This window comes from Papaver somniferum, chromosome 1, assembly GCF_003573695.1.
Source record: "Papaver somniferum cultivar HN1 chromosome 1, ASM357369v1, whole genome shotgun sequence".
Taxonomy (NCBI): domain Eukaryota; kingdom Viridiplantae; phylum Streptophyta; class Magnoliopsida; order Ranunculales; family Papaveraceae; genus Papaver; species Papaver somniferum.
In genome coordinates, this window is record NC_039358.1 from 231,678,449 (window position 1) to 231,692,328 (window position 13,880).

At 38.0% G+C, this 13,880-nt stretch overlaps 1 protein-coding gene across 2 annotated transcripts; it reads left to right on the forward strand.

Moving 5' to 3' along the window:
* Positions 1-269: 269 nt before the first annotated feature.
* On the forward strand, positions 270-6,251 carry LOC113318834 (probable cadmium/zinc-transporting ATPase HMA1, chloroplastic). Of its 2 annotated transcripts, none has more exons than XM_026567089.1 (13): positions 270-855; positions 1,080-1,230; positions 1,323-1,507; positions 2,088-2,234; positions 2,399-2,594; positions 2,873-2,985; positions 3,360-3,595; positions 4,113-4,218; positions 4,505-4,669; positions 4,796-5,006; positions 5,289-5,476; positions 5,565-5,651; positions 5,833-6,251. In XM_026567089.1, exons 1-13 carry the CDS (start codon positions 325-327, stop codon positions 5,998-6,000), a joined length of 2,484 nt encoding a protein of 827 aa, XP_026422874.1. In that variant the 5' UTR covers positions 270-324; the 3' UTR covers positions 6,001-6,251. The 2 variants fall into 2 exon arrangements, with proteins under 2 accessions (XP_026422874.1, XP_026422880.1); XM_026567095.1 differs by having other exon boundaries at positions 2,873-2,980; positions 3,466-3,595.
* The last annotated feature ends 7,629 nt before the right edge of the window (positions 6,252-13,880 follow it).

Here is a 13,880-nt window from a genome sequence, read left to right on the forward strand (position 1 = left end):
TGGATTTGGGTTAACTTTTTATTTATTTTTACTTTAACTTATCCTCACTTTTGACTGGTGAGTGGAGTGGCACCCGCGAATGCTATTATTATCCCCTTTTTATGCCATCAAAGTGTCAAACGTCTGAGCACATTGTGAGCACATCTCGGGGCCGTCGAGTTGTAGACCGTTCAATTCACAATAATGTTGTAAAGGTAAGTTCTCAGTCAATTTCAAACAAGTGTGCTGCTGAATCCTATATCTGACTCCTCCTCTCGATTTCTCTCCAAACCACTGAGTCACCACTCACTGAGTGGCCGATTCCAAATTGAATTCTTCTCAGAAATGGATGCTTTAATCTGTTTGCCAATCGGAAACAGACTGATGAATCGTTCTAGGAGAAGAAGTTTTGTTGCTGCTGGAACAGCCGTTTCTTCTTCAGTCCTCATCCTGTCTAAGAAGAAGACAATTCCTTACTCATCATCAAAATCAATTCACAAAACCTATTTATATCTTTGTGATTCTACTCTATTGAATCAAAGTGTTGTTTCTTTGATTCAATGTGCATCCTCATCTCATGAGGAACACAACCACTGTCAAAATAATCTTGATCACCACCATCACCACCACCACCACCACCATCATTGTTGTGGTGGAGGATCTTCGGAGCTGAGCAATTCTCAGAAAGCAGTTGTTAATTTTGCTAAATCAATTGGATGGGCTGACTTAGCTGGATTTCTCCGTGAGAATTTACTGCTTTGCTGTTGTTCTGTAGCTTTGCTTCTATGTGCTGCTGTTTGCCCGTATTTGGCGCCTAAATCAGATGTTAAGCTTCTTCAGAATGCCTTTATTTCTATCGCGTTTCCTATCGTTGGGGTAATCTATTTTCTGCCTCAACATCACACACTTAGATTTCATTTCAATTTAGTTCATCCAATACTCAGAAATCTTTGTAATGCTTGCTAGATTAATGTGAATTTACCGCAATGAGACTTTTCTTTTGGGGATTGTTTAAATGTCTGCTATTATTTTTGATTCATGCATCAAATTGACTAATAGGAATTTGTGTTACTTAATGAAATGTGTGTGGATACCATTAGGTTTCAGCGGGACTTGATGCTGCGATTGACATTGCGGCTGGAACAGTAAACATTCATGTACTTATGGCTCTTGCAGCCTTTGCATCAGTGTTCATGGGGAATGCTATAGAAGGAGGCTTACTTCTTGCAATGTTCAACTTGGCTCACATTGGTGGGTTTCTCAAACTACCTCATTATGATTGGTTGGTGGTTCTTAATTATGCAACAGATATTTTTTGTTTTCTGATTGTTTGGAGCTTACAGCTGAAGAATATTTCACTAGCCGCTCATTGGTTGATGTTAAAGAGTTAAAGGATGGGCATCCAGATTTTGCTCTCGTTGTGGAGATGAAGGGTGACACACTACCTCATTTCTCCGACTTGGCGTACAAACAAGTCGCTCTGCCTGACGTGGAAATCGGTTCATATGTCTTGGTCCGAGCTGGCGAGGTTTGTGCATATGCATTTGATATTCTGTATAATAACTATTCTTAACTTACATTCATTCTGTTGTTATTCAATGTTCATCTGATAGTCTGTATAATAACTATTCTTAACTTACATTTCATTCTGTTGTTGTTCAATGTTCATCTGATAGTCCCTTACTTACTAAATTGGATATGCTCATCTTACATTGTGGTATACCAGATTTCCGCGTGAACAAAGTTTACTGACTCTTAGATAATATAGGTTCATCTTAACCTCGATGTCTTCTTCTCTCAATATGCTCTAGCGTGGAAGATGATTACATGGCTCGAAATTCTAGAATTTTCAACATGTTCCATTTCAGTTTTAGTGTCCACTATATATTTGCTGTCCACATATCAGCACTTTTTACTCAGCTTGCTTCTGTTGGGTAGTATTAAGCCCAAGCCAAGAATGTCTGCAGTTGCTTTCCTGTCTACGTAATACCCGAGCGAAGTGCGTCTGCAATTTTTCTTTCTTTGCCTGTTTACATCAAACTCAACCCAAGTATATCTGCAGTTCTTATTTTGTTAGTTGATAATTATAACATTAGCTTCTGTTGCAGTCTGTTCCAGTTGATGGCAAAGTTTCGCAAGGGAGATCAACAATTACAATTGAGCATTTGACTGGTGAAGCTAAACCTGTAGAGATGAAAGTTGGGGATAGGATCCCTGGTGGTGCAAGAAACTTGGATGGTATGATGATAGTGAAGGTACATTCTCGTACGTCTGTTGATTCTGTTCCAAAGGTCCATCAGTTTCACGTCCCCTTCTTGTCCATCTTGTGCAATCATTACAATAAAATCTAATGTTGTTAGTGTAGGCACTTAACTACTATGGATGCCATCTTGATCCGTTCTTTAAATTTTTGGTTTAGGCGACGAAAACATGGAACGAGTCAACATTGAACAGGATTGTGCAGTTGACTGAAGAAGCACAGCTGAATAAACCAAAGCTACAAAGGTGGCTAGACGAATTTGGAGAGCATTACAGCAAGGTTGTAGTTGCGCTGTCTATTGGAATTGCTATCCTTGGACCATTTTTATTTAAGTGGCCCTTCATTGGCACATCAGGTAATGCTCCGAATGCTTTGGTTTCAACTAAACCTGTCAATGCTGATTGTTGGTTTTGGAAACACTTTTCTAATTCATACTACTCTTCTAATGACATGTCTTTAAATCTAATATATGCTCATCAGCTATTTAATCATATTTTTACCGTAAGGCCTCGACAGTAATTTATGCTCTCTGGTTAATAGACATATGTCTATCTTCCATCGACTCCAATTGTTTTGCTTCGTTTCCTCCATTTTGTGTATGACAGTTAACACTGTCTTGTTGGTGGCTTGTAGTTTGCAGAGGATCAGTTTACCGGGCATTGGGGTTTATGGTCGCGGCATCACCATGTGCGTTAGCAGTAGCTCCTCTGGCGTATGCCACTGCAATCAGTGCTTGCGCAAGTAAGGTATTGATCTTCTATGTAGCTATTACTTTAAATGCCCTAGAGGATATGTATCATGTACATCAGAGAACAGATGTATATGGTTGTTCACTATATTGTTTATTCAGGCAGCCTGACAGGTACAGATCTCTGCTGTAGAAGAGCAATGCTGTATCTATTTTCACTGTACAAAACACGCCTTATCTCATATCTTTCAACTTAGAAAGCCATAAATAGTTCAGAACATCCCAAAACTATTCTTTTTTTAATAAAATAAACTTAGTGTTGGCAAAGTGCAAGATAATATGCTTCCGTTCATTAATTTCAAATTCTTCTCAAGACCATATGAATGTGGTTTGGAAATTTTATAATTAGCATTTTTATGTTGTTACTTTTAGGGAATATTACTGAAGGGTGGACATGTATTTGATGCTCTAGCATCCTGTAACATGATTGCTTTTGATAAAACTGGAACACTGACTACTGGGGAGCTTATGTGCAAAGGGATTGAGCCTATTCATGGACATCGGGGAGTGTTTAGATCGAAAGGTGCTTGTTGTATGCCTAATTGTGAAAAAGAAGCTCTTGCTGTAGCTGCTGCAATGGAAAAAGGGACTACTCATCCTATTGGAAGGTATTGCATTTGGTTGGAGCTGGCTCATAAACTTCTCTTTCAGAACTTCGCAAATTGAACTGTCTTTGAAATATTTTGCTTCTTCCGTTTGTCTTTCCTACCCCGATTAATTTTGTATACCCATTTCCTTTTGTAACTTACGTTTTACTCGCACATACTTATGCGCAGAAGCTTTTTTGTTGATGTCTTATTTGCCTCAAAAAGAATCAACATAATGGTTTCTTAAAATATTTTCATGATGGCTTGAATTCATTGAATTCGGTCCATGGAACAACATTCTTTAAGGCCTATGTTTTAAAGTAACTTGACCAGATTTTGACCATAGACAAAATGTCAGGCATATACTTGTATGTTTAAGTTTATGAGTGTATCGATCTCACTTAAACCTCAACTAAGGAGTCATGTTAAATGAATAACTCATGTATGTTTAAGGTTCTTTATTTATCTATTATGTTCATAACAGCTTCTGTCCTTTCTAATAATGAACAGGAATGTTTTTGTTGTTAAATTGTTCCAGAGCTGTTGTGGACCACAGCATGGGGAAAGATCTTCCTTCCATGTCCATCGAAAACTTTGAATCGTTGCCTGGTAGAGGTCTCTATGCAACATTGGCAGGCGTTGAGGTATAAACAATTTAGCACACTTATCTAACTGCTGTTGTAGATTTTTTGCCGCTTAGTGTAACAAAATGTGTGTAATACTTCGTGGGTTTCCTGTGCTTAATTTTCTTCGGGCATCTTTAACTGGGAAATGTAGAATACTTTACTGCTAGGAATAGAATAATGGAAAATATGCTCTGTTATACAGTCAGGTTGCTAAAACGTATGTTTATATAGGTTTTTTTATTTTTGTTTATTTATCAGGATTTGGCAGTAACATGTAGCTGGAATTATCTTTGTTATTTAATAGTCAGGAACAAGAAATGGGAAACCGTTGAAGGCTTCACTTGGTTCAGTAGAGTACATTGCCTCACTGTTTAACTCTGAGGATGAGTCGAAGAAGATAAAGGAGGCTGTGAGCACATCTGCCTTTGGAAGTGACCTTAGACATGCAGTTTTATCTGTTAATAGTAAGGTGAGTTGTCTCTCTAAACCATAATAGTTACTCGTTAATTAACAGCGTAGCACCTATGACATCTTAAAGGCAAAACTTGATTCAAAGGACACCCCAACTTAGGAATCCTAAATACTTTTTGTGCAGGTAACACTATTTCATTTTGAGGATAAGCCTAGACCGGGTGTTGCAAGTGTAATATCTGAGTTGAAAGATCATGGGAAGCTTCGTGTGATGATGTTAACCGGTGACCATGAATCAAGTGCTTCTAGGGTTGCAAGTACTGTTGGTATTAGTGAAGTGTACAGCAACCTGAAGCCTGAAGATAAGCTTAATCAAGTGAAAAATCTTTCAAGAGGTGTGATTGAGATTTCCAGTTTTTTAATTCCACACATGCTGAATTACAGATTTGAGATTCATTGATAGGTGATTCTCACACAAATCTGCACATGTTTTGGCATGTTTGCGCTTATGATTATTGGTTCACTAGGTCGGATGTTTAATTTTCTTGACTAGCAGCTCAATACATCATATCTGCATTTGATTATGGTGAGAGAAAAAAAATGCTCCAAGGCTTGTGTCTGAAGCACTTGACTGATGCGCCACTAATTGATGCTGAGCAAGTTCCATTACTTTGCAGGTGGGGGTTTGATTATGGTTGGTGACGGGATCAATGACGCACCAGCACTTGCTGCTGCTACTGTAGGCATTGTGCTTGCTCAACGGGCCAGTGGAACAGCTGTAGCTGTGGCAGATGTTCTTTTATTGCGGGACGATATTTCTAGCGTACCATTTTGTATTGCTAAAGCCCGTCAGACAACTATACTGGTATTTTCTTGCTCTTTTTCCATTCTGGTCTACGTTACTGGGGGGATTATGTTGTCTCCCATTAGCTAAAGTTAACGATGGCCTGCAGGTCAAGCAAAGTGTGGCGCTCGCACTTGCATGCATAATATTGGCCGCTCTTCCATCTGTTCTGGGTTTTCTCCCACTTTGGTTAACGGTAATATGCTCAACTGTAGACATGATTGTTCAAAAAATTTAGTGCTCCATAATCAGTGCGTAGTTCTAGTCTCTATCAACATGCAATTGTGATAAAATCCTTGGAAAAAGGAATAGCTATCTTAAGAAACCGTGCATGTTTTACTGTCCTTGACCTGTCTTCTCATCTGGTTGTGACATAGGTTCTTCTGCACGAAGGTGGTACACTTTTTGTTTGCCTAAATTCTATCCGTGCCTTAAACAACCCCACTTGGTCCTGGAAGCAGGATTTCAAAGCTTTCAAATCATCTTTAGCTAGGCTGTTGAGGAGACAGCCAATTTCAAATACCGTACAAGCTATAACTCTGTAGTTTAATAGTCTCTTTTTACGTTGCATTTCTCACATAGCTATATCAATGTAAGTAGATAATAGATGTGAGAAATTTGTGCATAACTCCTCCTTGTCTGTTGTATCATTTTATCCTGTACATAATTCTAGCTGTCCAGATTATCTTTCGGAAGTCATTTACTTCCTAATCTGTGTAAAGGCCCATTTTTACTGTACCAAGGACAGAGTACATGGATATTTTTCAATGGAAGTCATGTTACCTTGATGATACTAGTTACGAATAAAACTCAGAACTGAAACAAGGAAATGGTTTAGCGCTGTCTTGGTTTCTTATTGATGACAATCTCATCTCATCTCTGTAAACTGTTTTGGCTGGACTGGTGTTTTTGTTGGTGGGTGGAGTAACTGGGCTGAGCAGCATCAAGTTTCTACTGATCTTTTGTCCGTTGACTTTTTTTTTTTTTTTTGACTATTTTGATTTCTTGACCAGCTAATATTTTGTTTGCCTTTTTATTGCCGTTCCATCCACAAAAAATATTTAACCAACGGTAAGAAAAAATTACCAATGGTAAACTACTGGCTCTACCATTCACATATCCATCATTGTCTACGGAGTAGTTTTTCAAGTCGGTTCTTTTGAAAACTTTCCATGAAACAAAAGGTATTCTTTCCTTTAAGAATCGAGTTATATTCGAACTCCATATATATATATATATATATATATATATATATATAGGTCTCTCTAAAACTCTATTTATAGCAGATTCGTGGGTTTGTTTTCTTTTACATCCAACACCAACACCGGGAGAATTCTTTTGCTTGGGCGCTGCTCGAGCATTGTAAGAAGAGAAGGGGAAAAAGATGAGTACTGGTAGCAGTATGGGCGCTGTATTGGGTTATAAATCATTAGTTTGTGAGATATTGAGCAGACTTCCTGTTGATTCACTTCAAAGCTGCAAGTGGGTATGCCGGAGTTGGCAATCATTGATCCGTATGGATCCATACTTCATTGAATTACACTTTAAACGATCAACAGCACGTTTTATGTATAGTCTTGATAATTCTGGTGACAGTGGTGATATCTCTCTTCTTATCGAGAAGTTATACGGAGGACCGCTGCTCTCAGCCGAACTGCAGCTGTCTTACGGAAAAGAAGAAGAATTACATGGAAGAGCAATTGTTCGAACCGAAATCAAACGACCTCCAGTTTTGAATGGGTATGCAGTTGTCGTTGGTGTTATTAATGGTTTGATTTGTTTTCTAGACCCTATGTATAATTGTGCATGCATATGGAATCCTAGCACCGGAGAATCATCACCTTGGTTTTATTCCGCAATTGCACAACAAAAACTTGAGCGTCAAGTTGAGACAGTACAATTGATAGACGCAAATGGTAATCACAAACTCGCCACGGTTATGTATGATCTAAATAGTTGTGATAGTTGGTATTCTTTTGGATATGATCCTGCTACTAAGGAACACAAAGTACTTTGCTTTTGGCATAAACTAAGGCACATTGGTCCTCAACTTACGATTTCTAACATCAAATGTGAGGTTTTGACAATCGGTGGCGGACAACACGACCCAAGATGGAGAAACATCAACGAGGACTCACTCCTACAGGGTATAGGACCGTCTAGTCTTGGTAAACATCTTTATGCATGTGGTTCCATATACTGGCTCCGCATGGGCATGAACCCTACTGATGAGTGTTTCATTCTGGAGTTCAATGTTGGTAGTGAGAAGTTTACGCGAATTTCTGTTCCTAGTTTCATTGTGGATGATATCAAACGTAATCATATTAATTATTTAGTCGAAGCTGATGGCCGTCCAGCTGTGATAGCTCCAGATATAGATCCTCAAACGTCACTGAAGATGTGTATACTATATGATGACCATGATCGAGACAAGAAAATGGAGAACACTAGTAGTGCAACATGTACTAGCTACACGTTTAATTACTATTGGACGGAAGAGACATTCGTAATGCCTATGGATTATTGGGTACCCGGCCGTTCTAATTATATTCAAGGCATTCCAGGGACGGATCTGTTTATTATAAGACGTACAGATGATGGCGTTTTAGGTTTCTGCTATTATAATTGGAGGAAGAAGATATTTTATTTTAGTGATAAGTTTGAAGTAGCTGGGATTCCCGATTTCAAGTGCCCTTCTGGATCAAGTCTTTATACCTGGAAGCCATACTTCAAAAGCCTCTTGCCTGTTGCTTAAGTGATACTAGTATTTTGGCCATAACGTTGAGCATTAATATTAAGGATTTTTCGTACTTTGAGTTGTGAAAGTTGATTGTTAGATGGAAAATATTTTCTAAATTGTGTTTTATGTTCTAATAAAACTTAATTTTTTATGGGAAAATTTAGTGACTTTGTTGCAATTTCGTAAGGGCAAGGCTTTTATAGTGTAGAGCAGTAAATATGGTTATTCAGAGCAGGAAGCACCAATTAATTACATGCCACTTGGGTGCCTTGTGCGCCAGTTGGTCTAAGAAACATTCACGGCTGTAGTCAGTTTATTGCAAAATATTAACCTGAGTATAATGAGGTGGCGGTGCAGATTGCTGCCATGTTGCAAACGATTGGTGCAGTCTTTCCAGCTAGATTCTCGACGTTGGGCACTTATAATCGTTTAATAACTACAACCCAAGTTGACATCCCTACCAGTTTTGTTAGGAAGACAAAAGTCCCTCCAGACAATTCTCTAACGTGGTGTTCTGTTCGCAACAAGTTAAACACGGTAAACATGATGCGTAAGAAAGGTATTAACTTACACAGTCTTTGTGTTATGTGTGGGATGGAAAAAGAATCCGTGAATCATCTTCTTTTGCATTGCGGTCTTGCAAGTAAAGTTCAGTCTTCTTGCTAGAATATGGGCATCCAACTCAAAACCAATTGGAGAGGCCCTAAGGATTATGAACAGCAAGATCTTAGATTACTCAGACACCGTGGGACTAATAATCTCAACACTTCTCTTACTCCAAATGAAGATTGAGCATATTTTTCTCTCATGGTATGGTTGATTTAGCTTGGTCGTGGTCTTGAAGAATAATGATGAAACAGATTCAAGCAATTGCAGTGGTTGTTGAATACTGAATGAGTTCATTACATCTGGATAAAACCTAGATATAAATGTGTCTGAACAAAGGAAAACTAAACACACCCAAAGCTAGATACACCCAGAATAAGAAATAGACATAACAGGAGTTACACCTCTCTTACACAGGAGTTACACCTCTCTTACACTCAATACACTAACAGCCTCCCTCAAACTGATGAACCTGTAAGGACATAAGTTTGATAGATAGTTGAGTGAAGTGAACAACTCCAAGGCCCTTCGTCATAAGATCTGTCACTTGATGTTGAGAAGGTACATAGGAGACTTGCAGAAATCCACTCACAACAAGATTGAGAATACAATGATAGTCAATCTCGATGTGCTCGGTTCTGGCATGAAAGACAGGGTTGACAGCCAAGCTACCTGCACTGGTGTTGTCACAGAATAATGTATAGGGGGATGGCAAAGGGACACCCAACTCAGTAAGTAAATAAGAAATCCACAACATCTCAGCGCTGGTGACAACCAAAGCTTTGTATTCTTCCTCAGCAGAAGATCGAGATATGGTAGGTTGCTTCTTTGAACTCCATGAGACCAAGGAATTCCAAAGAAAAATACAATAACCTGCAATTGACTTGCGAGTGTCAGGGTAGTCTGCCCAATCAGAGTCCGAGTAAGCATGAAGAACATCACAGGGCCCTGCAGACAGAGTAACTCTAGAATCAACAGTTCCCTTGACATAGCGTAAAATTCGCTTAACTAGTTGAAGATGGAAAGAAGTTAGTCTGTGCATAAACTGGCACACATAGTTCACAACAAAACACAAATCAGGTCTAGTTAAGGTTAAGTATTGGAGCCCACCAACCATTCTTCTGTAAAAGATAGCATCATTATCATCTAAGATAATTCCATGGTGAACTGAAACACGTGGACCAGAAGTAACTGTATAGTTCCAGGCCCACAAAGAAGCATATCAGCTTTCTGAAGTAGAGTAAGTGCATACTTTTTCTGAGATAAGAGAAGTGTACCAGCTGTCCTTGTACACTCTATACCAAGAAAGAAATGGAGATCTCCTAAATCTTTCATAGAAAATTCTTTACTCAACAAAGAAATGAAGAACTGAAGTAGCTCAATAGATGATCCAGTCAATATAATGTCATCCACATACAATAGTAGAAGAAGCAGTCTGGTATTTTCTTTTAAAGCTGTGTTTTTAGACCTCATAGACTTGACCCACTTGACTTCTTTAGATGCAGCTTTATAATTTTTAGGCTCAACCTCAGTGTGAAGAACAGAGGTAAGAGCAAGTGGTAAATAATAAATAGAGTCATGATGAGCAACAAAATCATATGGTAGTGGTTTACGTTTTGAAATACCAGACTTAGATCTTGTAATGATAATGGTGCTGGGTAAAGTTGGATCTGAAGTTGGTTTTGTGTGAGAAATATAGTCACTTTCAGGTGTAGGAAGTGTGGAAACTGAAGCGGGAGGAAGAGTAAAAGATGACGGCACCAACAAAGGTACAGAAGAAACACCAATAGGAATAGAAACCATCTCATCAACTTCAGAAGTAGAAGAATCAACTTCAAAAACAGGGTTCAAAGTCTCAGAAAATGGAAAAGATGTTTCATCAAAGGTAACATGACGAGAGACAAAAGTCTTTTTAGTAAGGGGATCATGACATTTATAACCTCTATATAGTGGACTGTAGCCTAGAAACACGCACCTGGCAGACTTTGGGCTAAGTTTGTCGCGTCGATAAGCAGTAAGGTTTGGATAACAACTACATCCAAATACTCTAAGCAGACTATAGTCAGGAAAATCATTATACAATACTTCAAAAGGAGTCTGAAAGTTCAGTACTTTGGTGGATGTGTGATTGATAAGAAAAGTAGATGTAAGAAATGCATCAAACCAAAAATGTTTTGGGAGACAAGCTTTAAATGACAGAGTATTGACAACCTCAGTTATGTGACGATGTTTCCTCTCAGCAACTCCATATGGTTGTTGAGTGCGGGGACAAGAGATGCGCAAGGTGATGCCAGATGAGTCAAGAAAACTCTTAAATTTCCCTTAGTCAGCTCATAAGCACCATCGCACTGAAAAGCTAATATGGTAGTAGACAGCAAATTCTCATTCACAGCTTTGAAGTGCTGAAAGCATTTAAGAGCATTAGTTTTGTGAATCATAGGGTACAACCAATGGAAGCGACTAAAATCATCAATAAAAACTATATAATACTTGTAGCCTTCAAGAGAATGAACTGATGAAGGTCCCCAAACATCGCAGTGCACAAGATCTAATGGTTGAGAAGATACCCTTTTTGAAGATTCAAATGAAAATTTAACATGTTTTCCAAGATGACAATCATGACAGAAAGTAAGTAGTGGTTTTGATGTAATCTGAATACCAGTAGTATTATTTAGTTTAGTAAGAATTACACTAGAAGGGTGACCTAATCTCTGATGCCAAAGATTAGGATCATCTACAATAGATGAAAAGAATACTTTAGGAGTCAGTTGAATAGGATAGATATTGTGACACACTGGCCCTTCAGCAACAACTTCACTAGTGCTTAAATCCTTAATATTATAACCCCAATCAAACATTTCAAAAGAAACATTATTATCCCTAGTAAACTTAGCAATACAAATCAAATTCTTGCACAGTGTAAGAACCAAAAGAACGTCTTTCAATATAAACTCAGCATTATTTGTTGTTAAAATTGCAGAACAAAAATGAGTAATGGGAAGAAATTTACCATTCCCAACCATGACTTGATTAGTCCCTTTGTAAGGTGTAGAAGTATAAAGCAATGCAGAGTTATTAGTCATATGAGAAGATGCTGCTGAATCTGGTATCCATTGAGAGCTTAAAACAGGATCAAAAGTATGCAATATTGATGCAGAGCATGTATAATATTCTTGAGGTGAAGCAGAGCCATCAGAAGAAGAATTAGGTGATGGTGAACTAGTATAAAAATCTCTAAGTGATGAAGTAGATGCATTAGATGTAAAAGCAGCTTTAAACTGATTGTTCTTTTTAGGGGACTGAGTGGGAGTGTTTTCATAATGACGAAGGTGACACCTCTTAGAAGTATGACCAACTTGCCTACAAATCTGACACTCAATCTCTGAAAAAATCTGTAGGAATAGAGTTATCATAGTGTTGAGAACCAGCAGAACTACTACTACCAGGAGAAGTAGATGAACTACCACTACCAAAAAAAAGAAAATGCTTCTACCAGCATTATTATAACCTCTACCTGAGTTATAAGAATTATTACTTCTTCCAGAGTTATTATAGCCTCTCCCTGAGTTGTTACTGGTATTACTTCTGCCCGAGTGATTACCCCTTCCAAAAGTGTTACTTCTACCAGAATTATGACCTCTACCATAATTGTTACCTCTACCAAAAGAGCTATAAAAAGCAGAAGGAGCATTGGTAGAATCTAAAACATTTGTAGAGTATTGATCCTGATTATTTAACCATTGTTCATGATGAATAAGGCGAGAACGAAGCTCAGAAAATTTATAAGGGGTTTCACGATGTTGAGCAGTAATGACAAATTGACTAAATTCTCTACCCAAACCATTCAAAGTGTACATTATAATATCTTCATTATATACACGATCATTAATAGAAGCCAAATTATCATTAATTTTTTTAAGGATTAGTCAAGTATTAACTAACGGAGAGATTACCTCGACGAATGGTTTGCAACTGACCTCGAAGTAGACTACGGCGAGCAGGAAATTGATCATAAAAAATTCAGATCGAACATAATCCCAGTATTGTTTCGAAGTAGTCAATCCAAAGGTACTAGAAGAGACAGATTTGGAGAAGGTAGATAATAAACCGATTCATCTGGTGCCAGAAGAGATTCTCAGGATTGATAATTGTAGCTCCATTAACGGTGATGTGTGAAGGTGGTTCAACATAGGTTCCATCAATAAATCGAAGCAGATTTGTACTCATCAAAATAAACTCAAACTGATGACGCCAGAGTAAGAAATTCGTTGAATCGAGTTTGAATGATACAAAATTGTTTATGTTTTGAAAGGGTAGAGTAAAATGGAGATTTTGTTGTTGAAATTGATTAACAAGATTGTTCATATCTTGAGAGTTAACCACAGCGGCGGATGGATCTGTAGGAGTACACATCTATAAGCAGTAAAAGCAGTGTAGATGATTGAATAAACATGATCGAATAGCAATAGCAATCTATCAATGGTAATCTGATACCATGAAGAATAATGATGAAACAGATTCAAGCAATTACAGTGGTTATTGAATACTGAATGAGTTCATTACATATGGATAAAACCTAGATATAAATGTGTCTGAACAAAGGAAAACTAAACACACCCAAAGCTAGATACACCCAGAATAAGAAATAGACATAACAGGAGTTACACCTCTCTTACACAGGAGTTACACCTCTCTTACACTCAATACACTAACAGTCTTCACTTGGCTTATCACCTTCCGGAAAAGTTGTGCGAGACTTCATTCCATCAGTTGTAGTTTGGGTGTTGTAAAAAGAACGAAACAAAGAAAACTTTAGGATAATTATTTATTCAAAATGTACTCAGACCTTTGTTTTGCAGCAAGAACTTCGGTTTTGAGTTTGGCGATTGCTGCGGGCTCTGGCGTCCATATTAACCTCTAGATTGGGCATTAGTCTTTTGTAAGTTTCTTGTTGCTTCTTGTAGCTCTTTGTACATTCTTTATTTTAACGAATTTCTCTCTTCTTTTCAAAGAAAATGAGGCCACGAGTGAAGAGAAGTATTGATTGATATATAAAAGCCGAGTGATCCAGACTATGTT